The 23,526-nt window shown below is 44.1% G+C and overlaps 1 protein-coding gene across 1 annotated transcript; it reads right to left on the bottom strand.

The window, feature by feature from the left end:
* Positions 1-682: 682 nt before the first annotated feature.
* Positions 683-20,261, bottom strand: LOC147453672 (GMP synthase (glutamine-hydrolyzing), putative / glutamine amidotransferase). The gene is made up of 6 exons (XM_086515788.1): positions 19,633-20,261; positions 19,185-19,435; positions 18,261-18,636; positions 18,038-18,169; positions 1,394-1,569; positions 683-1,298 (listed from the first exon to the last, which is right to left on the bottom strand). The coding sequence occupies exons 1-6, from the start codon at positions 20,182-20,184 to the stop codon at positions 1,175-1,177; spliced, it is 1,611 nt and encodes a 536-aa protein (XP_086371914.1). The 5' UTR covers positions 20,185-20,261; the 3' UTR covers positions 683-1,174.
* Between the last annotated feature and the right edge of the window lie 3,265 nt (positions 20,262-23,526).

Here is a 23,526-nt window from a genome sequence, read left to right as displayed (position 1 = left end):
AAATGGCCGAGTATGTCAACTCTCAACGGCTTGGTTCTATCACTGAAGTAATCCATCACAATATGGTTGCTTCGCACATCAATTTTCAACAAGGGGCTAAAAGGAATGTCAAGCCCAAAACTCTTCCCAAGGCAATTCCAACAACAACAATCGGTCCAAGGAGAAGGGAGTTTGTAATAGCTCATTAAACAATGGGCTGTCCTTTCAAGTCCCATTGCATGCCATCTCGAGAAGGGAGACCATGGCTTATTTGTCTTTTTTTTGTTTCTTTTCAAAGGGCCACAGACACTACTTATCACTTGCTTCATCACAGAAATATGGCCAATGTTTAAAAAAGAAGGTAAAAAAACTGATCACGTTAATTTGTTAATGAGACCCACAACCAAAAGTAAATAAACATTTTAAAATACTCAATTATTCAGAAAATGGTCCTCAACACAAAAGGATTACAAGTCTTTGTCCCCTTGAAAGCTATCCATTTTATAGCATCGACACGCAAACGGAGAGGAGGCGACCGTGGTGTTACAAGAACAAGATAATACATCCATTTTGGGGTGCCTGAATGCCAGTCGACATAAAGATAAGTTCCATGTAACTAAGAGAAGATGCCAATTTACAACAACAAAAAATGTTTTATGTGGTGAAGCTGCGCTAGCATTGAGCTCCTGTATCATGACCAGAGGAATCATAAAGCAGTCTCCTTCACAATGCCAAACTTGAACATCACAAGGGGAGGCATTTCATAGAGTTCCTCACCCAAAATGGAAGGCTGTTTGATTGGTGATTTGAGGATAGCTGCTATGATGCTTCACATGTTGCCACTCACCTTCTTTGACAACATTAAGATGATACTTTTGACATCAACCAATGAAACACTTTAACAGATTTAAGAAAAGACAAATGCTGCTCCTAATTTTTGCAATGTATAGATGGTGTTTGCCAGTACAATATTATGCATTGGCGAACATGAAAGAAAAAAATCTCAAGATTGTAGTGGATGGACCCTTGCCTGATGTGAAAGATGGATCACATTGATTGTTAATATTAATCAGCTTGAAAACTAAAGGCAGCGAAAGGTAACACGTCTGATCATCCCCCACCCAATCATCTTGGCAAATAGCTGAAGCGAATCCCTGTTAAGCCTTTGATGCGAGTAGTAGACTTGTTCACTCCATCATTCCCACTCCACAGTTGCAGGAGGTTTTGATGTAATGTCATAGACAATCCTATTGACGCTCCGGACACTATTGCAAATCTTTGCAGATACCTCTGCAAGAAACTTTGAATCAAACTGATACCTGCATCACAAATGCCAGAAGTATATAACATCACCAACCAGCTCCGAAGCAACTGCAGTCATTTCAAATTATCCATGAAGATTAGACACCTATACCAGTCAGCAGTCATTCCATCTTCACTTGTTATAGCTCGCAATGCCACAGCATTTGAATGGCTTCGTCGATCTCCTTGCACTCCTACAGTCTTAACTGGAAGAAATACTGCAAAAGCTTGCCAAATAGAGTCATAAAGGCCAGCTTCCCTCAATGAATTGATAAAAATCTCATCCACCTGCACAAAACCAAAATCGTCAATAATTATTGCACAACACAGAGAGAGAGAGAGAGAGAGAGAGAGAGAGAGAGAGAGAGAGAGAGAGAGAGAGAGATCTTTTTACGTCTATTAGAGGCCGAAGTCGGCCTATGAGACAAATCTGTGTGTCCTCCATCTATCAAGAAAGAACAGAAGTACAAAGTAACAAAAAGTGGTCTTGTGGTAAGGGGGAAGGGGGTGATCCATGGGAGGCTAAGATACAAGATACATGGTATATGATGGGAGGAGGGTGGAGCTCTATCTCTGGGGGGTATGGATGCACATCTATAAGCTCAAAGACATACCATCATGAAGTGCATCAAGATGATTAGCTCCATCCAATGTCAAAGTGGGGGTGTAGTATCTCATGTATGAGTGGGTGTGGTGTAAGCACTGAGCATATGACCAAGGCTAGGTCTGCCAGCATCAGAGGGAATCTCTCTTGTGCTGCTTGGTGGTGTCGAGTCTGGATCTGCATGTGATAGGAGTCTCAGAGCCACGTATCCTGGAGATCAGGGGCGTCTCCCTCTGACCGTCTCAGCCTGTTGTAGGGTGACCCATGTCTGTCTGTGTGATACGTGGCAGTAAGGTGGTGGTCCTGTAGTAGAGGTTTGTAAGTTGTGACCGTCTTCCACCCTCTGGTGCCGCTACAGGTGCCAATAATGTCTCTCTATGTCTACGTATCTCCACTAGCAAATGGCCAAACTAGCGCTGATCTCTAGACTCTCTAATACTCTCATATGCTCTACATATGCAAACAAAGTTGCACCCTCTCTGTGCAAACCTGGCAAAACCTCTCTATCACAAACTGAGTAAGCATTGTTTTCAACTTATAAAGTTTTATTGAGTTTTTAGCAGGTTCAAATCATTTTTTTTAAGAGCCCACTTAATAATTGGGCAACCCCGGTTTGTCACAAAGTGATGACGTGGCGGACAACAGAAACCCTAAAATTCTTGCAAACCCTAATTTTTGCCAGAAACCCTAATTTCCGGAAATCGCGGAGGCTAAATAAATAATCTAAAAAAAATTTTGAAAATGATGAGCGACGCAAATTTCGCTTTTTCTCTACTTAATGAGAAAGAGAGAAAGAATGCTTTTGCTTTCAAGTTTTGACTCTTTGTGAGTGAGAGAGAGAGAGAGAGAGAGAGAGAGAGAGAGAGAGAGAGAGCAATTGCTTTTGATTTGAAGCTTTTGGGGCTCTGCTTTTGGGCATCCCTTGTAACCTTTAAATTAGTGGTGAGGGCCTCACTTCTCAGAGCATCTGGACGCAGAGTCTGAGAGTAAATCCCGACCCACTCTCTTGTACTTTGAATTGATTAATACAAAAAGAAATATCGAAAGGGGCGCCAGTCTTTGGGGCCAATATCTCTAGGCACGGAACTTCGCCGGGCCAGTGCAAATCTATTGTGATATGTGAATTGTTTTGAAGTGGTTATTTGGTGCTGTCGCGGTTGATTCTTGACTTGGAGTGTCCAAGTCTGTTACAGTGGTATCAGAGCACGGCCGATTTCTTTCTACGGGAAATCCGATCCCCGAAATTTGGCCCCCCTTGGCCTACTTAGGCGGAGCGGCGAGAGATGGAGCGTCGCCAGTTGATCGACGATGCAACAAAGATGATGCTCAATTTTGCCAAGGACCCGAAGATGGCAAAATATATGAACCAGACCTCTTTGGAAGAGGTACACATGGAGTGGCAAAGAACCACAACACCACTCCCGAAACCCGCTCTCAAGAAACCTTCTGCCTCCAAGAAAATATACGGAGAAGGAACTGGAGAACGTGGTTGATGCACGGATTGCTCAGCTTTTTGACGCGCAAAAGAAAGCCAAAAAAAAGCACGACAAAAAGCAAAAGAAAAGCACTGACTTTCAAGGTTATTTGTGTCGTCAGTCGACTTTTGACAAGGCAAAGAAACAAAAGAAGCGTGTTCGATTTGAAGGAGTACCCAATTCTTCTTCTTCTTCTTCTTTTGATAGTTCTTCTAGCTCCTCGGATTCGAGCGAAGAAGACAGAAAAGGTAAAAAGCGAAGCAAGAAACAAAGCTTCGGAAAGGGCAAGAAAAAGGCAAAGAAGGCTACATCTCGCCCAGAGACTGACAGTTCTATTGCGGACTGCTCTACAGACAGCTCAGATTCCGATGACGGAAACTTTTATACGAACAAGAAGAATTTTTACAAAGCCAACCAGTATGACTTTCTCGAAGATAAAAGCAAGAAATTCCGAGCGTTTAAGGAAGGTGGCCACTCAATCAAGTTTGATACTTTTTCAGGATACTCAGATGCTTCCACGGCTTTGTCTTTTATACAGCAGTTTGACATCGCTTTCGCGGGAGGACGCTATTCAGAGCACTCCAAGATTCGGAGAGCTACCTCTTACCTTAAGGGGAATGCTCGTACTTGGTGGTCCACGCTTCTTCTAACAAGAGTGCGCCAATTAAATAGCTTTTTAGTTGACGCAAGAATATGAACGAGATGTACGAGCTGCTTGGAACCATCTTTGGATGACCAAGAGCGATCCAGTAAATACTTACTGTGAAAGATTCTGGAGCTCTTTTCTACCCGCCTCTTCATTCAAGAAGATCTCGTTCAAAGAACAGATTGAGCGGTTTACCTTGGGTCTACCTACAGAGATCCGAGATCACTGCTTGGAACAGAAATCAGCTTCTATTCAAGAGTCATGCGAAGCGGGGCTTTGCAATTCACTCTGGCAAGTGACGTGATGACTGCCTCAAACCATACAATGCCCTTCTTAGTTTGCATACAAGTTCCTTTCTATCAAGAACTACAAAACCCTCAGGTTGCTTCATGTAGATATCTTCATCAATGTCACCATGAAGAAAAGCTGTTTTTACATCCATTTGATTCAATTCTAAGTCAAGCACTGCAGCGAGAGCAAAAAGGACACGCAATGTCGTAAGTTTTACAAACAGGAAAAAAGATCTCTTGAAAGTCAATCCCCTCTTTCTGTGTATACCCTTTGGCAACTAACCTTGCTTTATACTTTGGCTTTCCATCAACACATTTGACCTTGTAAACCCATTTGTTAGGAAGAGCCTTTCTTCCTTTAGGCAATGGCACAAGATCCCAAGTATTGTTTGCATGCAAAGATTTGATTTCCTCTTGCATCACAAGCTCCCACTTATTGCTTAGCTCACATGATTTTGCCTCTTTATATGTAAGAGGCTCACCCTCATCTGTCAACATAACATGATGCAAAGAGGGGTCAAAGCGCTGTATCAACCTTCTGACACGAGTAGACCTACGTACCCAATGATCTACATTCTCAGGCACAGGTTCTACATTAGGAGGCAACTCATTTTCAGCATGCTCATGCTGCTGAAAATCATTTTCAGCCATGATAGGTGGCTGTCCATCCTCATTTGGAGCATCTAAATCATGTCCTACCTCTTCTGGCTAAAGGTTAACCGGCTGATTATCAATTTCAGCTTGCGGTAATGCATCCTGAGGCTCTTTTTCAACATCAATAGGTGGCAAGAGAAGCTGAAATTTGACCGATTTCTTGTCAGAAGATGTAGCATTTTTCAGCAATTTAGCCTCATTGAACACTACATCTCGGCTGCGTACTACCCTCTTAAACTGAGGCAACCATATCCTGTAGCCCATTTCACCCTCTTCCCCATAACCTAGGAAGAGTCCTTGGATGGACTTGGCATCTAGCTTTGTCCTCAAGTCATTACGAACATGGACAAAAGCCTCGCAGCCAAACACTCTCAAATGATCATAAGAGGCAGGTTTGCCAGACCAAACCTCCTCTGGAATGTCATTTTTCAGCGTACTGTTAGGAGAGCGATTGCATACATGAACTGCAGTTTTCAAAGCCTCTCCCCAAAACCCATGAGGGAGATTAGCCGTGGACAACATGCAACGCACTCTCTCACATAAAGTACGGTTATACCTCTCAGCCACACCATTAGAAGATGGATTATAAGGGGCTGCCAACTCCCTTTTAATCCCATATTCTTCGCAATAACGCTGAAATTCAGTAGACGTGTACTCCCCCCCATTGTCAAATCTCAGACATTTAAGCTTACTACCCTTTTGCATGCTCACAAAAGCATAAAACCTCTTAAATGCATTAAATGTCTCTCTTATTCTTTAACAAATATGCCCAGCCTTTCCTAGTGCAATCATCAATGAATATAACAAAGTATAATGCACCACCAAAAGACTTAACAAGCATTGAACATACATCGGAGTGAATTAAATCAAGAGCATTAGCTTTGCGCGAGACACTAGAATAATAAGAAGACTTCTTTTGTTTACCATACAAACACTCATTACAAAAATCTAACTTGGTGCCCTTTACATCAACCCTCTTCAAAGAGGAGAGCACATCAAGTCTTTTCTGGCTCATATGGCCAAGTCTTTTGTGCCACAACTCCAAATGAGAAGCAACTTCGGCCACTGCATGAAACTTGCCAGGCAAAGCTTTGCCATGTAAATAGTACAATGTACCACTCTTGCATCCCTTGACAATGAGCATTGATCCCTTAAGCAACTTCCATGAACCCCCAACAAAAATGGTTGTATAACCCTATGCATCCATCTGGCCAACAGACAATAGACTCTTCTTGATGCCTGGTACATACCTTACATCTTTAAGCATAAACTCTTGGCCATTGTTTAATGCCAAGCGTACAGTGCCCATTCCTTCAATGTCACAAGCATGGTTATCTCCAAGGTAAACCTTGCCATACTTGCCTGCATGATAAGAAGCAAAACACTCCACAGATCGAGTCACATGAAATGAGGCACCCGAGTCTACTATCCAAGACTGTGTAAGGCCATCATTTGCACTTAACAATGCATCAATGACATCTCTGAGTGAGATAAGCATGTCTTTTGCATTTGCTACAACAAAATCTGAGGGGCATGAAGCTACAACCAAGATCTCCTCACTTTCGAATAACTCTGTGATAACCACACTAGAGGATACATTGATAGTCTCCGAATCCTTGGAGGAGGTACCTGCTGATTTTTCCCCTTTCTTATCCTCTGTCTTCTTCTTCTCATGTGATTCCTTCTTTCTTTCTTGCTCTTTCTTGAAATACCTGCAATCTGGCTTCTTATGGCCTTTTCTGCCACACTGGTAACAAGTCACATCCTTATCCCTAGACTTGCTTTTGCTCCTGTTTTGAGTCTTGGTACCTGTATTTTGCTTTTGACTTCTGCCTCTCGCATTGTAAGCAAAACTGCCACCTTCCCCACCACTAGACTTGCGTCTAATTTCCTCATTTAAGATGGAGCCTCGCACTCCAGAGGTTGGGGCTATTACTCAAAGAAACCACTAGCGTTTCCCAAGAGTCTGACAAAGTCATCAACAAAAATATGGCTTTCAACTTGTCATCAAAAGGTTGAAGCCCAATATCCTGTAGCTGTGACTCATAATACTGGTGAAAGCACTTAAGTGCTCAGAAGCCGACTTGGCTTCATCAAGCATCATGTTCACCAGTTTGCGCATCAAATGCACATGATTCACAGGGGTGGCATTCTCATAAGTGGCCTTCAACTTATGCCAAATTGCATGTGCACTGTCCAAGCCCTTTATGTCCACCAGAATGTCATCGGTCACAGCCATTTTGATATAGGCCTTTGCCCTCTTGTTGAGCTTGGCCCAATCCTCATCCGGCATATCCTCAAGCTTTACAGCCAAAAGGACGTCCTCACAATCCTTGAGAAACAAAATCCCCTGCATCCTGTCCTGCCATAGGTCGAAACCTGTACCGTCAAATCGCTTGATTTCCATCAAGCTCTTGGCATCAGACGACGAGGAAGTAGAGGCCATTTGCACGGATAAAAATGCAGCAAAAAGTGTCTACACAAAATCTGAAAATTTCCAATGATCACAATGTACAGCACGTTGCATACAATGTGCTGAAAATTTCAGCAATTAACAAGTATCCCCAATGCGTACTTGCATAAACCCACAAAAGGCGTACATAAACCTCAATTTGTGTACATAAAAACAGTCCAATTCTGAATTTTCAGCAAATTTACTGTTTTGGCGCATCAATTTGCATCAAATGGACCTGTAATTTTCTGGTTTTTACCTGTTTTGACCTAATTTCAACATGTTTTAGGCTATTTTGGGAACCCTAATCACCCTAGGTGACACCGAAAGCAAGGGGCTTCGCGATGAAAGCGAAAATTTGACGCGAGAGAAGCCTTTTGCCTGCTGTCCAGTCTCCTGCGCAAAGCTTCTGAAACCCTAATCTGGCTCTGATACTAGTTGATGACCGCGCGGCGGTGTGTGCAAGTGATAGAGCACGCGAAGATGTGCAGGCCTCGAGGCTTGAAGCGGAGGCACTGTGCTGCAGAAGGGAAGCGCTAGCAAAACGAAGAGGGAGAGAGAGAGAGAGAGAGAGAGAGAGCTCACGTTTTTGGAGAAAACTCAATAAGTGAGTTTTGGGTTTTCCCACTTTTATTATAAGTGACCTTTAAAAAATGTGTCCAGGTTCATATGAACCTGGACATATATGAACCTGGACAAAGTATAAAAATGTACAAAAAGGGGTTATTTAGGCCTTTAACCCAACAGTAGGCCTGATGGCATCTGCACTCTAAGGTGGCCAGCACTGCATATCCTCGTGTAATTTGGTCTTGGGTTGCCTAGGCCATGGAAAATCTGCCAATGGTGCCAGTAAAAGTCACCCCCAAGTAAACATATGGATCAATCACCTCGACCTGTCCGCCTGCTGCTGCTGTAAGTACTGCTCTACTACGAACTGTCCTGGAGTTATGGAAGATCATGTCCTTGGTCTTGCCAAGGTTCACTGTGAGTCCTCTGTGTGTGCAGAAATCATCTAAGGCTCATAGGTGGCTCTGTAATCCCTCTAGTGTCTTGGAAACAAGGATGATATCATCAGCATAGAGCATAATGTGGAGTGGTATACCTGCCAAGCTTGAGCCCACGCTACCTGCTCGTAGGATGTCATCTGAAATCTCGTCGATGTAGAGACCAAATAGAGTCGAGGAGAGAGGGCATCCTTGCTTTACACCGATGGTGCTAGCAATGGGATCCGATAGTCCACCAGGGCATGGCACTCTACCTGTGACCTGTGCATACAAAGAATGAATGGCCCATATCATGTCACAGGGTATCTGTAGCTCTTGAAGGCGCTAAAAAAGTTTGTCACTGGGGATAGTGTCAAATGCCTTGCGGAAGTCCACAAAGCAGCAGTAGAGTCTCTCCTCTTCAGTGCCTTCGCTCCGTCTATCAGACAGTGAAGCATGAAAATGTTAATCGATAGTCGAGAAAGTGCGTTTGAAACCTGCCTGTCCTGGTGCCCGTATCGCTGATGCCTCTGCATGTGTGCTAAGCTCTGCCTCAAGAACTGCCCCGTATAGTTTCACCAGTGTGTGGCCAATCATGATAGTCCTGTAGTTCTTTGGATCCAGGGTGTCGCCAGATTTGTGGATAGGCAAAATGGTGTGCATAGTCCACTCTTCTCGTAGTCCCTCAACCAATGCGCGGTTGAAGAGACGTGCTATCAGGGGGGAGAGAGTGTCCGCTCCATAGATCAGGTGCTCGCTCTGTAGGCCAGTATGATCTATTGAGCGGTCATGCTGTAGGCACCGAATGGCCCGCTCGGCATAGTCATGCCAGGTCTGAGGGTCCTCTAGTGGGGTAGTAGGACGTGGCTCTATGAGAATCCTCCATGCTGTGGCGCAGTTTGTACTCATGAGAAGGTGGTATAGCTCAAGCTCCAGCTCCTCCTCGAAGGCCCGCCTTTTACAGCGTGTAATGGCCTTCATCTGTCTCTTGACCTCGCTCTCGAGGATCTCTTCTAAGTCTCGTTGAGCCCCTAGCTGTCTGTATAAGTCTCTGCACTCCCTGTCATACCATCTGTTCTAGGGCATCGTCCCAAAGGGTGGGAGTCGACCACTGTGAGTAGAGTGTGGGAAGCAATTGAGGGCTGAGGTGTGAAGAACTGCGGAGAGCTGGTTAGTGAGTGTAGAGAATGGTGTATCTGGATCAAGAGCATAGATCCCCTCATATACATGTGATGAATAGACTCTGCAATTACACAAATCGGATGATGAACGCAAGGAGGCTTTCATTTTCGGGTTGGACGACTATATCCGGTTTGATGTCAAAGTCCTCGACCCAATCGCTCTCAGCAAGGCGGTAGCGATTGCTCTCGCACAAGAGAAGCACAACAAGGGAAAGCCCAAGGAAAACAAGACTTCCACAAGTACCTCTCAGACTTCTCAAAACCCTCAGAATGGTAAGAACGATAAGAATGGTAAGAACGGTAACTCTTTTAACCAATCTTCCAATAGTCTCTCCGAAAAGAACTCTCCAAATGAACCTAAGGGTAAAGCTAACACAATTGCTAAACCTAAGCTCACTCTAAATGAAAAGGCAGAACAAGGAATTTTAGGAGAATACATCACGTCGGAAGATCAAAGCATTTATTCTAAGAAAGGTCGTTGTTTTCATTGTCACATCAAGGGTCACATGAAAAGAACATGTCCTAAACTTGAATCTAATGAAACTAAAGAACCCACATAACCCACTTCCTCTGTCAATGCAATAAATGAGGACACGAGTGTGACCCAAGTCTCTCATGATCCTCCCGTTGATGAGTCTCTCATTAAGTGTTATGGTCATGTGAAGGGTCAACGTTTTGTCATATTGTTTGACCCAGGCAATATGCATGATTTGATTAGTGACTCTCTTGTCGAAAGAGCCCGCTTGGAGGTTTGCAAGACATCTCCTTTCGAGGTGTCTGGCTTCTCTCCCGGTATGGACTCCCTCATCACGCAAGAGTACCTTGATGTTTTGTTCATTGTTCAATAAGTGTCCTTCCGCAGAAATTTGTAGTCTCTCCTCTTTCAAGATGTGATATGCTTTTGGGCATTCGATGGTTTCGTGAGCATAACCCTCTCATTAATTGGGCAGAAAATAGGTTCATTTTCAATGCCAAAAGTGACTCTCTCCTTGTCATTCGTGGAGAGCAAGTTGTTCATTCTTCATCTCTCATTTCTAATGAGCAAACGAAGATGGCAAAGAATCCGGAAACGGAGACTCTCTCAATCTCTTCTTTTCCAAAGCATGACACACATGATTGATAATGATAAGCGAGATGATAAGCATGATGATTTACATGATCAAGATGTGATTACTTGCAAGCATGATGATTTGCAGGATAAAGATGTGATTGTTCACAAGGATGATGGTTTAGTTGATACTTTTTCTAGTGAAGCTAACCTCATTGCAAATTCGATCAATCACAAAGAACCGATCTTGGCTCTCGAGTCGAGGTCCAAAGAACCCCCATAGGAAGTATTATGTGTACGAATGATTAGTCAGCACGCATTGTTTGAGTGTTTCATTCGTGATGCTTTCCTGTATTTTAGTCACCGTCATTATGTGATCCCTTTTCACAAGCATGACATATTGTACGTTGAGCACGATTCACTCATGAATGAGCACGGATGTATGCGGATTACTCATGAAAAGATGAAATGTTTGCACCCAAGGAATTCACATTCCATGTCTCTTCCTTGGCATGACACAATACCCGAAAGAGCACAAGAAGGATTGAGCATCAAGCATCAGGATTTCCATTGTGATTTGCCACAGTTGATTAATTTAGATCAGAAAGACAGGTTTGGTTCAATCAATCTAGATTAGAAGTGATCTGGCACTTTTGTGAGTCTATTCGTAAACCGTGCATGCCCAGTCACTTAGTGTAGATGCATATCCTCTGATTGCACACAACACAATCATCAAGTATTCCCTTCAGAATCCATCAGATTCAATCATGGGAATTTTCCAGTGCATTTAGCCTATTTTCCCTATTTTTGGTATTTTTCACTTATTATTTTTAAGTGACTTCCCAACAAAAGTAGGTAGGGCAATTTTGCTAAGTTTGTATATAAGCAAACCCAAGTTAGCACTAAATGGCAGAGGAGGCAACAGGAGCACCGCTCAACAGGCACCTTCTTAGCAGGACCCCAAAGGCTTCTAGCGTTTTTGCTCCACAGCATCTTGGCTAGCGTTTTTGGACAAGACACCACAGGTCAGCCAGCATTTTGCATTTGCAGAGCCACGGTGACAAGACCACAGCAAATCATCGCGACAAAATCAGCCCTAAGATCAGCGTTTTCAGTTTTCAACAGTTAGACATCGCAGATCAAGTCCCGAACCTCGCAGATCTCACCTTCCTGCAGCAGTTCAACGCCGCACGGTCAGTTTCTGCAAGGTTTACAATTTCAGCCCGGAAAACGCAGATTTCAGCATCTGCGTTTTCAGCGCGTCGTCGTCGCCTCGACGTCATCAACATCGTCACCGAGATAGAGTCAAAATTCAGCCGATACAAGATTTGCAGATTTCAGCCCATAGCATTTTTGGACAGCATTAGAAAGATTGCAGATTTCAGCCCTTAGGTCGACTTCGTCATCACCGTCGTATATCGTCGACATAGCCTAGACTTGCATCAGTCACTTGCATTCATTTGTTCCAGATTGTGCAATCATAAGTAGACCACTCTCGCCGACAAGAGTGGGGCCTTCGGAGGAGGGTTTTACGTCTCTGGTGTCGTATCTCTCTTCTCTCTATCTCTCAGTCTCATTCACTTGCACGCACAGTGTCCATTCACTTTGTTTGTGATCATAGCACTTTCCATTAAGAACGGAAGGCTCTCCCTTCCATAAGAACTAAAGGGAACCTTGAGCACAGTTCGGAGCACTCATCTTGAGCAAAGCGCAAACAATCATTCCGCTGCACCTAACAAAAGAATACGACACCAGAATGTTGTCAAAACCCTCCTGCGAAGGCCCCACTCTCTATGGCGAGAGCGGTCTACTATTGATTGCACAAATCTCTACAATGCTTGGACTTGCCGACGATGAGGACGACGACAAGACGGGCTGAAATCTAAAATGCTAAGGGCTGAAATCTGCAAATCTTTTCTGTTGAATTCTGACCTATGTCGGTAACGATGTCAATGGCGACGATGCGACAACGACGCGCTGAAAACGCAAATGCTGAAATTTGCGTTCAGCATCTGCGTTTTCTGGGCTGAAACTGCAAACTGCGCTCGATTTGACCGTACGGTGAGGATCTGCTGCGGGAAGGTGAGATCTGCGAGGTTTGGGAGCTCTATTGCGATGTCTGACTGCCGAAAATTGAAAACGCTGATGCTTCTTGGTGTTCCGTCCCGGTGAATCTGCAAAACGCTATGTTGATGCAAAAACGCTAGGGCTGAAAATTGTCTTGCGGTGGAGATCTGCTAACGCTAGGGCTGATCTGCTGCCTTGCTGCTGCCGGGGCTGATCTACTGTGCAAAAACGCCAGGCTGCTGATTCTGTTTTCACTAGGCTTGCATCATGCAAAAACGCTAGGTCTTCAGTTTGGGGGGAGTCCTGCTTGAGAAGGTGCATTGTGGATGTCCGGATTCTGCTGCCTCTTCTGCCAGAAATGCTAGCGCTAGGTTTCTTTATATATTTGCTTTGCTAATTTGCCCTACCCAGTTCCCAACAAAAGTCACTTAAAAATAATAAGTGAAAAATGTCAAAAATAGAAAAAATAGGTCTATGCACTGTAAAAATGCTCCTAATGGGTTCTGATGAAAATCTCATGGTCATGCTGTGTGCAACCAGAGGATATGCATCTACTCTTAAGTGTCTGGACATGCACGGTCTGCGAACAGACTCACAAAAGTGCCAGATCACTTCCTATTCTAGACTAACTGAACTGGATTGAACCCTTGTCATAAGTAGCTTGTCCACGTACACAAAGGGTTAGATGTGTCACGCAACATCATGGACCACCACCAGATGGTGTCCTAGCAGGAGGTAACTTCATTGTCTGTGAAAAACACAAACCATGTGGCTACTGTCCACCCAAAAACACAACTGCAAGGTGATGAAAACGCTGATGTCCAGCGATTTTCAGCGTGCTCGTACGCTCCCGGCATGGTCCGGAGCGGTGCAAAGGGTCTTGGGGAGAGTGGGGAATCAATGTCACAACCCTAGGTGGGCTGAAAACAGAGAACTGCAGGTGTTTACGACTGAAAATTGTAGCAGATGAAGAGGAATCACGCCGGCAAGGCACCGGATGCCAAGCCGGGTTGGAAGGCAAGATCTATAGAAGGCCAACGCTAGCGCTGCCCCCCTCTGCTGAAACACTGTTGTTTGCTAAAAACGCAGATCTGGCTGAAAATGCAGGTTGTAGGGAGGGGTTTTCTGGTGACAAAAATGCCCAAAAAGGCAAGCATTGGCTGCCAAGAGGTGATCGCCAGGTGTGGGAGCAACAACACAGGTGGAGGTGGGGTCCTCCACTACAAAAAAATGCCAAATTCCATCACGTGCCTCGTTTTTGCAAAACGCTGACATATCTGCAGAAAACGCTGGCTTATCTAATCCCTTGGGAGGAGAACTTGATGCGGAAGCACCTAGACCATGGAGATCCTGAAGCTCTCATACCATCGCGTGCCTGGTTTTTACAAAACGCTTGCATATCTGCAGAAAACGCTGGCTGATCTGATCCCTTGGGAGGAGAACTTGATGCGGAAGCACCCAGGCCATGGAGATCCTGAAGCTCTGATACCGTGTGAGAGTGCGCGTGTGCAGAAGCGTGAGAGAGGAGAGGAGAGAGAGAGACACAGAGAACACAAACGCCATGAGTGGTGAAGAGGGGGCGATCAACCCCCCATGACTACCATGAGCAGAAGACCCAATACAACAACTAGATGATGGAAGTGGGTACCCCCCTGACCCCATAAATAGGTGCCCAAGGGGAGGTAGGGCAAGGCCTGATAAAAACCCAACAGAAAAATGATATATGGAAATATATGTGGGCACCCGGACAAAGGTGGGCGACCGGCCCCAAACTCGAGCGGCCGGACCAAGTACAACCTAGACTATGGGTAGCCAGCCCGGAGACATACTAGTCGTACAAGTATGCCCTAGACCTGTGAAGCAACAGAGTGATGTAAGTCTTAACAGGCATGGTTATTCCTCAAAGGGAACTCGAACAGGTGAAGGAGCAGGTTCGGGGACGGGAAGTATCCGGAATAACGATCACCTCCCGTGTAATTGATTGGTAAAATCTGCGCCGGAACTACGTCTATGTATGAGCGAAAAGGGATGGGTACACTGAAAACTTCGTCGGTCATGGGGTACACACAGAGCCAGCGCCAGAGGGTGAGGGGGAGAGACCAACGTCAAAAATCTGGAATCCCTCATTGGCTGGTTTTTTTTTTTTTTTTTGATTGTTACATAAGGTAGAAACCAGCGCTGAAGTTTTGTTTTAACGTGGGCTGATCATACGCTGCTAAGTAGTACCAAGGGGGTGTTTTCACATGGGATTTTTAATGGGGGGTTGGCCGGTCACTTGGAGTCATCAAAAGGGGGTAAATTAAAAAGGCCTTGCGCTGCTATTGTTTTACGTAAAACCTCCAACGAAAAATTAATGAGCACAGCCAACGATCAGCTCACACACGCTCAAGAGTCACAACGCTTGGAGAAAGAGATGAGCTCCTGTGGAAAGGATGCAATGCTAGCGAAGAGATGCCGTTGCACACTTGAAGGGTTGCGATCCTTGTGAAGAGGACCGAGGTGCCATGTGAAAAGATGCCGGCACACATGAAGGGACACGATTGCCAGAAGGGGTTTGGTGATTCAGCCCAGCGAATCAACAGCTTTGAGGTGCGCAAACTTCGAAGGGGCATGGCCCTTGGAAAAGGTACAGGAAGGGGTGTGAACCTCTGAAAAGGGTGCCAGTCACTGAAAACGCAAATGCTCAATTCAGCCCAGCATTCAACCAACGCAGACTCTCAGCGTTTCAGCCCTTTTGGCAAGTCCAGCTATGCATGGCAAGGGTGCGAGCAAGGGGAGCAGGTTCGAAAGGGGGTCACCCGAGCAAAGGTGCACAAGGTTCTCCACGTACACGGCACACACACATCACTGCTACAATATGGTTAGTAGTAGTAAGTAATAAACAAATACCAATGTTACCTCATACCACCGGGAGAAAAATTGCATTCCACCTTTCTTCTGCTTCCATACGACTCCAAGAAAGGGTTAGTGCGTAGCAATGAGGGTGAGAGGCTCACAACCTTCGGGTCCCGATAAATAATTTGCTTTGATACCACTGTGAAGAACACGCTTACTATGTGTGTTTATTCATAACTGAACTTAGATAAAAACTAAACTAAGAACGAAACTAGAAGACAAGAGACTCAAGAGACTGAATGTGTGTTGATTGTTTGAAATGTGTTACAAGGGTGTTCTTATATAGAGATTGAAGAGACGATGAAAAGACATGACCATAGGTCAAGAGACATGACTCTAGGCCAACAGTCGCATCCCTCTGCTCTGCAGAGTCGTGACCCTTCGGTGTAAAGGTGCAGCCATTCGCTAAAGAGGCATGGCTATTCGCCAAACAGGTGCGATTCTTGGGCGAAGAGACGCATCCTTTAGAGAATCGGGGGTCTCGGATCCGGTGCGTCTTAGTACTGCAAAAGAATCAAGCGAAGAAGGTAATACAAAGACAATATGTCACAATCGTGACAATATACGTCACATGGGCATTGCACTTGAGCCACGTGGACAAGCTATTGCTACAGGTCAACATTTGTCTTAGTTAGCTTAGGATCTGACTTGGCAATTTATGAGCCTCTAGGAGGACATGCATGATCAAGCAGGTCAATAGTTGCATACCTTGAATTACACACTTCAATCACTTAAGCATATAAGGCATATGAACAATCAATTAAGTCATTATTAATAAGTGACTTTGACATGACATTTATAAAAAGCAGGTGACTAAAAGACCTATAAAAGAGTCACTTGGCCTTCAAGTTTTAGGACAATAAAACCCAGTACCCACAGGGGCATCCAATGCCCACAACACCTCAACGCCAACCAACGTTTCCATCGCAAAGCACCTCCATGATCATTAGTACCCTCAACACCAACATTTCCAGCCTACAACATTAGATCAGCCCTAGCGCTTGCATCAGATTCAGCCCAACGTTATTGCACAGATCAGCTAGCGTTTTTGCATCAAATTCTGACCCAACATTGTTGCAGCTAATCAGCCTAGTGCTTTGCATCAGCACTCAGCCCTAGCGTTTTGCACTTCCTCAATATTAAGCACTCAGTATTCAGCATTTAGTCATTGTATCAACATTTGTGCAAGTAATATGAAGCAAGCACTTGCTCTGGCAACAGAGCAAGGAGGCCCTTGAGGGTGGTTGGGACCCGATATGTGGTGGCATCTCTCTCTCTCTCTCTCTCTCTCTCTCTCTCTCTCTCTCTCTCTCTCTCTCTCTCATTGTGTTCAGTTCAACTTCTCTCAAGTAAAGTAGCCTTGTGTTTGTGCAAAGTGCTAGATCCGAGCTAAACCCTTAAGGCTTAAACCCTTCTGCTGCACCTGATAATTCAACTCCTCAAAACAGCCAGTCAGCCATGCACCTTGCTGGTAGTTGTGGCCAGCCAATAGACCACATGGGCAGCACTACATGCATAATGCCACATGAGCACCACCCATGGAGATGTGGTAGAATTGATGGCAATCCACTTGGAGTCCATAACAAAGCAACATGGGCAGCCAAATCTGATCCAATGGGAATAAATCTAGGACACGCCCAAGACCAAAACGAGCGAGACTAGCCTCACAAGGCTGGACATAGCCACAAAGAAGCCTTTACCCCCTAGCTAGATCTAAACAAAAACCCAGAAGATGACCCTCAAAACTCCAACAGCACCTCCTACCCACCACCTTGAAGATTTTATCCTTCATGTATAGATTACCGACTGTTGTCCTTGAGAGTCTGGATCGTCAAGTTTTAGCAACCATTGGAGGCATATCATACATTAACTACAGATTTCTTTTGCAGCCCCTTTCATAAGTGAAAAGGAACCAAGTACAAGAAACAAGATAGTGGGGAGAGGATGCAGTCACTTGCGTGCTCCCTTTGAAGAAATTCTGATGCATCCTTTAGGGGGTTGGCCCACATTACAAACAGCCACCCCCTCCAATTCATCCACATCGTAATCTCCATCATGTTCACAACAACAAAGTAAACTTAAAGGCAATCGTTCCAATAAAATAATCTCTAAATGAGGTCTCGTCTGCTCCTTTTGCAGAACTCAATAGGTAAACAATTTTCTCAATGCCAACTATCGGCACTCGTCCATTGGATCCTCCAAGGATGCATGTTTGAGAGAACAAGACGTCTCCACCAGCAACAGCACAAAAATTTTCAGTATCTTGGTTGCTAAACAACCGTAGAGCGTATCAATGCTCAAAGACATACTGGAAATATCAAAACTCGAGAGGACAAATAAGGTCAATCATTGATCACCTCAGCTGCTTCAGAAATCCAATTTTGAAAGTGCTATCATCCAATTAACTCAATGTAAACACACAACGGATATCAAGAAGCTCAGAATAGAAAAGAGACAGCACCTGCCGTACTGTCTCCAAGGCATCTCCTTGCGTCACATCACCTAGAATCCTGACTGCTAACCCAGGACCTGGAAAGGGATGTCGTTTCAAAAAACCTTGGGGGACGTTCAGAAGCTCACCCAATTTCCTTACCTGTATAAACCAAATAGTTCTCAACATAGAATTCTACAACTTGCAGCTTCCAGCGAAAGAAAAGCTAGGATAAGTATAGTCCAACAAAGACCTCGTCTTTAAAGAGCCACCTCAGTGGCTCGACAAGTTTCAACTGCATCTCCTTGGGTAGGCCACCCACATTGTGATGACTTTTGATCGTATGTGAATGCCCTTTGCCAGTACCAGGGGGTGGACATGACTCGATCACATCAGGGTACAGAGTGCCTTGAACAAGAAAACTTGGCCTACTGCCATATTTTTCCTCCACTTCTATTGAAAATTCGTCGAAAGCATTTATAAACTCCCTCCCAATGATTTTTCGCTTCTCTTCTGGATCAGTTACTCCTTTTAACTTGCCTAGAAACTTTTCAGAAGCATCGACACAGGTGACAGGTAAATGCAGATCTGTCTCAAAAGTTGACATTACTCTCTCTCTTTCTTTAAACCTGAAGAATGCAAAATAGGCAACCTCAGAATAAAATTTATTCAAGATAATGAGAATATAGAACTCTATAAGCTTTGCACTGTAACAGACCTCTTAAAGCCATAAACACCCAAAAAAGGAACTACTTAAATCTACATCGCCTCTCCTGTAAAGAGACAGGAATCTTACAAAAATATGTCACTTACATCGGCTTTTATTCAATCGCACTCATCCATTCCAGTTCTTAAACATTAGATGGAATTTGGACAAGACAAACTTGGCATCAATTAACCATGAAGCCAGGTTTGACCATTATGGATGAGTCTAAGACACCCCATACAACAAACACAACTCTTAATGACACAAAAAAATCATGAAGCCAAGGTCAACCATCACAGATGATGGGGGAGAGACATATATACGACTATGTCAGCTATGTGATTGATGTATGTTTATGGCAAGAAGTATCATCAAACACAAACAGAGCAAACTACACTTTATCCACCATTTGACAAACACACCATGAAACACATTATTAAAATGTGAATCAGGACACACAAAACACTGTACCTTAGAAGGCCATTATCCACAAACACACAGTGAAGTCGATCACCAATGGCTTTATGCACCATTGTAGCTGCAACAGTAGAATCAACACCCCCTGATAGAGCACAAATTGCATGCTCAGATGGACCAATAGTAGACTTGATTATCTCCAATTGCTCTTGGAGCACATCCTGTAGCTTCCAGTCTGCTGTGATTTCACTCACATTGAACAAAATCTGTTTCAAAATTTCTGTGCCGCGCGCAGTGTGTGTGACCTGTATCATGAGACTATATGATTCTTCACTTCAAGCATGGACTGCAATTTGCAGGAAAAAAAAAATCTTATGTCTTTACTTTCTTCTATTTCTCTTTTTGTTTCCTTTTTTTGGCCGGACCCGGGCAGGGGGGCCTGGGGGGGGGGGGGAGGGAAGTGTGTCATGTTACATGAGCAAAGATGTTGAGTGGAAGGTACCTCTGGATGGAACTGAAGGCCGTAGATGCCAAGGGAGGGGTTTTCAATAGCGGCAATTCCACCTTGTAGACTCTTACATGCGATAGAAAAACCATCAGGGAGCTTAACAGCCTCATCGCCGTGGCTCATCCAAACCGACAGACGAGTGCAGAGGGGACCATCACCAAAAAGCCTGGAGCCTGAGAGAGGCAGTACATCCATGCGCCCATATTCCTGGCTGACAGCAGGCTTGACATGGCCGCCAAGAACTTTAACAATGAGCTGCAGGCCATAGCAGATGCCAAGGACTGTAATCTGATGCGTGGCGGTGTACTCGAAAAAGGAGGGGGGCAAAGAAGGGGAGCCGGGCTCGTGGACAGAGTGCGGGCCTCCGGAGAGAATGACGAGAGAGGGGGCGTACGAAGTGATGGTAGGCAAGGGTACCGTCCCTGGAAGGCACACAGAGCATACACCCAGCTGCCTCACCCTCCGCGTAATAAGATGCGTGTACTGAGACCCAAAGTCCAGCACCACCACTACGTTGCCTCTGTGCTTCGACACCGCTTGCTCCATCACCCCTCGCCGTTCGTTGCTGCTCCTCCCGCTCTTGCCCCGCAACTCAAAACCCCCCAAAACGTCTTATACAGTCACTCAATCTACGGGAGGTTACACGTCGCCATTTGAAAATGGGAGCCTGCCCAAAATATAGCAGCCCGTTTTCATATGGCGGGCGGGAGATGGGGCAGGGGGAGTAGACATAGCCTATTGTAAATAATGCGTAAATGATTGGTGGAAAAGAAATGGCTGAGAGTAGCGCCATATTTGGGCATTGGTTGGGTGCCGTCCAAAACTTTGGCAGATTTGGACATGTGTAGCAGCCAGCTTGGATACGGCGACGCTTCCAGAATGGATGTGTGTAATCGGGAGCAGTGCCCAAATCGACGTGCATAAGAGCTATTGGTTGTGAGAGGGGGAAATAGTAGGCACTGCCTTTAGTCTGTAACCAGCCTAAGGCTAGGTTCACACACTTTTGGCTATGGAATGCAAATCCAACCAAGAGCCATGCTTCAATGCTTAAGCTTGTCATCTTCTTCATCATCATTACTATGCTATTATGCTATGCTATGCAACAAGAGTGATGATAAGTAAGGAATTATTTCTTTCTCATAAGAATGTTTCTTCTTCCTCTTCCCTACCCTCATTCCCTGCTAGCTCTCTCCACCCTTGAAGGTGTTTGAGGTCTTGGAACTGAGGCCGGGGACAAGTTAATGCTTTCGTTTAGTTAAGCTACAAGCATAATTGTGGTGCATGAAGCTCTATATCTTCATTGCACCATCATAGTCTCAAGGAACACAAAGCTTGTAATGTACTAAGTTTCTCTTTATGGGAGAAAGTATAATAGAAAATCCTTTTGGAGGGGGGACCGGCTCCACATAAATTCGGTCCTCAATTGTTGTCAAGTTCTCTAATTCTCTCTCTTACAAAGTATTGTTCATGCCAAGTTAATTAAGTATAATGGTCATGTTGTTATCGTTAATTTTCACCTTCTATTTTTTCAAAGTAGTCTCATAAAAATGCTCACTACGGGTCTCTTAATTTTGTATTCTCAATGTTAATAGGCCATTTCCATTACATGACCCAATTAGTACTCCAATCATAAGGCATACCATGTTGAAGTGCAAGGTTGAATATATCACAGATCCACTCATGTGTAAAACCTCTCGTCCATTTAATCATTTTTGGCTTGATATCTCCTGCTTTGAGCCCACTGCATGCATCCTCAATAGTCGAAAAAAGAGGGCATACATGAGAGTGAACCATAAAATGGCATTTTTCTAGCATTTGGTTGATTATGTAGTTGCCTACAATATGTGTACATATCCACAAGATTCAAGTTACCAAAACTCTCAACCCGCTTGCCCCTCGAGTTTCTCCAAAATCGTTCACATGCATGTGCCTTTTCTTGGACTTGAAAAAATTGATGCTTTACCTCCCATCTTCTTCTCTTCTTTTGAATCGATGCCTTGTAACCATAGCTGCGTCAAGCTTTATCAAGGACTTTCAAGCATCTTGACATTCTTTATCAAACCACCTTTTGTGTGATCTATCTTTGTTGATACCATGGGCATGTTTTACGACAAATCATTCTTCGACACAAGAACAAATAACTTTCTTGAAAGCTACCCATTTTTTAGTTTCCAATGGTGTAGCATATTGAAGCTTTGTCATCCATAACTTTTGATCAACAATTTCAATATACATAGGCTCCCGTTTGAATTCCATACATATTGATAACTTCTCTTTACTTTGGCGGAGATTATAATGCCTAGTTGCTTCTCCACATGCAAGGTCAATACATGAGGTCCGATGGTTTGATTTAGGGGTCCATTGGCCAAGCATAAAACTCTTTTTGCGATACATGATGCACAAAGATACACCATTGGCAATGAGCATACATGTGCTATTATACATGTGTAAAAGTAACTTTCCATGGTGCTCTGGCTCTTTCTCATCCATTGAAGTACGATCATACAAGCGAACTTCCTCCAACTCCCTTGAAATGTTTACCATATCAAATTGTTGCGTATCATGTCGCAATGTTTTTGTGCGAGCATTTGTATCCCCAAAGACAACAACATCACCTTTGCCTTTAAAATAAGCAATATCCTTCTCTAAATAAAAAAATTGGTTGATCTCTATCCATGCAAGTATAAAAGGAGGGATCATGATGAGAAATGTAGCAACCGGCTACAAAAATGGGTGCTCTTTTTGGTGTCATAATTTTCAGCCATACATAACGTTTATGCTTGTCATCTTTCACAATTGATACAAAATTTTCCAATCCTTCTTAACCATACATGCTACCCCTCCTTGCTCTCATCATTGCTTGAGATTCTTTGACCACATTAATGAATGTACATTGTAATCCTCCAATCCGTTAATACTTTGTGTACCATGATTCCAAGTTTCAATAAGAAGTACAACATCGTCTTTGCTTGTTGGTTCATCAATGCCAACCCCCACATTCCATGGGTATCCATTGCAATTCCAAAAGCATACTTTAAATTGTAACTCGGCCTCGTAGGTCGTGCATTCCTCAGAGAGAGAGAGAGAGAGAGAGAGAGAGAGAGAGAGAGAGAGAGCACATATCTCAACAAGCAGAAGCACCACAAAACAACACATTATTTTGATTATTACTCCTCTTTACATATATAGAGTAGCTCAGTGTTAGGGTAAGCCCATCTTGTGGCACCATCTTGGAAAGCTCTCTACCACCTAGGAAGAGATAAATGATGGCATGGTCCAATAGCAAGAGCGTGCAACCTCTCTAGCCAATGATTGTAAATCCCAAAGCCTATTTAAGTGGCTATTTTATAATGAAGCATTGCACTTTGAGTCCATCATTGTGTCTATACTCTCTCCCTTTATGCTCTTGCAATTGGTGTAACCTAACCCTAATCTCCATCTCTCCAACCCTAACCCTAACCCCATGGTTAAGCTAAGGATTCATGCACCATAGCCTAATGCTAGCCATTGGTGATTAGGGAGTACACTTTCACATCGATTAACCCATCAAGTGGTATTAGAGCCGATGGTTCATACCTAAGGCCTAATCAATTCCTCTCTCCTCCTCTCCCTAATCACTAGCATCACTAATTAAGCTTGGGCATGTTCTTGGCAATACCAATGATCCACTACCCTTCTTGATTAGTGAGCCTTTAATTAGTGACCTTTCTAATAATTGTGTGTGTGTGTGTGTGTGTGTATGTGTGTGTGCAATTTCAATTGTTGTGCTTCTTTGTGCTCATTTTCAGCTTGCTTAATCACATCTTAACTTTCATTAAATCCATCATCAATTTGAGCAATTTGTGTGTGTGTGCGGAGTAATTCCTGACATGCCCAAGTAGCCTTTAA

The sequence above is a fragment of the Adiantum capillus-veneris genome, chromosome 7 (assembly GCF_014529385.1).
Source record: "Adiantum capillus-veneris isolate H3 chromosome 7, ASM1452938v2, whole genome shotgun sequence".
Lineage (NCBI taxonomy): Eukaryota > Viridiplantae > Streptophyta > Polypodiopsida > Polypodiales > Pteridaceae > Adiantum > Adiantum capillus-veneris.
The sequence above is the reverse complement of the archived record's forward strand: the minus strand, read 5'-3'. Positions and strand labels throughout refer to the sequence as shown.